The following is a 202-nucleotide window of genomic DNA, read 5'->3' on the forward strand; positions in this document are numbered from 1 at the left end:
AAACTCACCCGGCCCGGACACTGGAAGGATTGACAGATTGACAGCTCTTTCTTGATTCAGTGGGTAGTGGTGCATGGCCGTTCTTAGTTGGTGGAGCGATTTGTCTGGTTAATTCCGATAACGAACGAGACTCTACCCTATTAAATAGTGACAGTATTGTATTTTTTGTGCTGATCACTTCTTAGAGGGACTGGCAAATTGA

At 44.6% G+C, this 202-nt stretch overlaps 1 protein-coding gene across 1 annotated transcript; it reads right to left on the minus strand.

Moving 5' to 3' along the window:
- Positions 1-134, minus strand: Tsp_15781 (conserved hypothetical protein; the record flags this gene model as incomplete). Its single annotated transcript, XM_003370960.1, has 1 exon — positions 1-134. A coding segment is annotated over one exon (130 nt), but the record flags the coding sequence as incomplete, so codon positions are not given.
- Positions 135-202: the final 68 nt, after the last annotated feature.

The sequence above is a fragment of the Trichinella spiralis genome (assembly GCF_000181795.1).
Source record: "Trichinella spiralis strain ISS 195 chromosome Unknown Scfld264, whole genome shotgun sequence".
Taxonomy (NCBI): domain Eukaryota; kingdom Metazoa; phylum Nematoda; class Enoplea; order Trichinellida; family Trichinellidae; genus Trichinella; species Trichinella spiralis.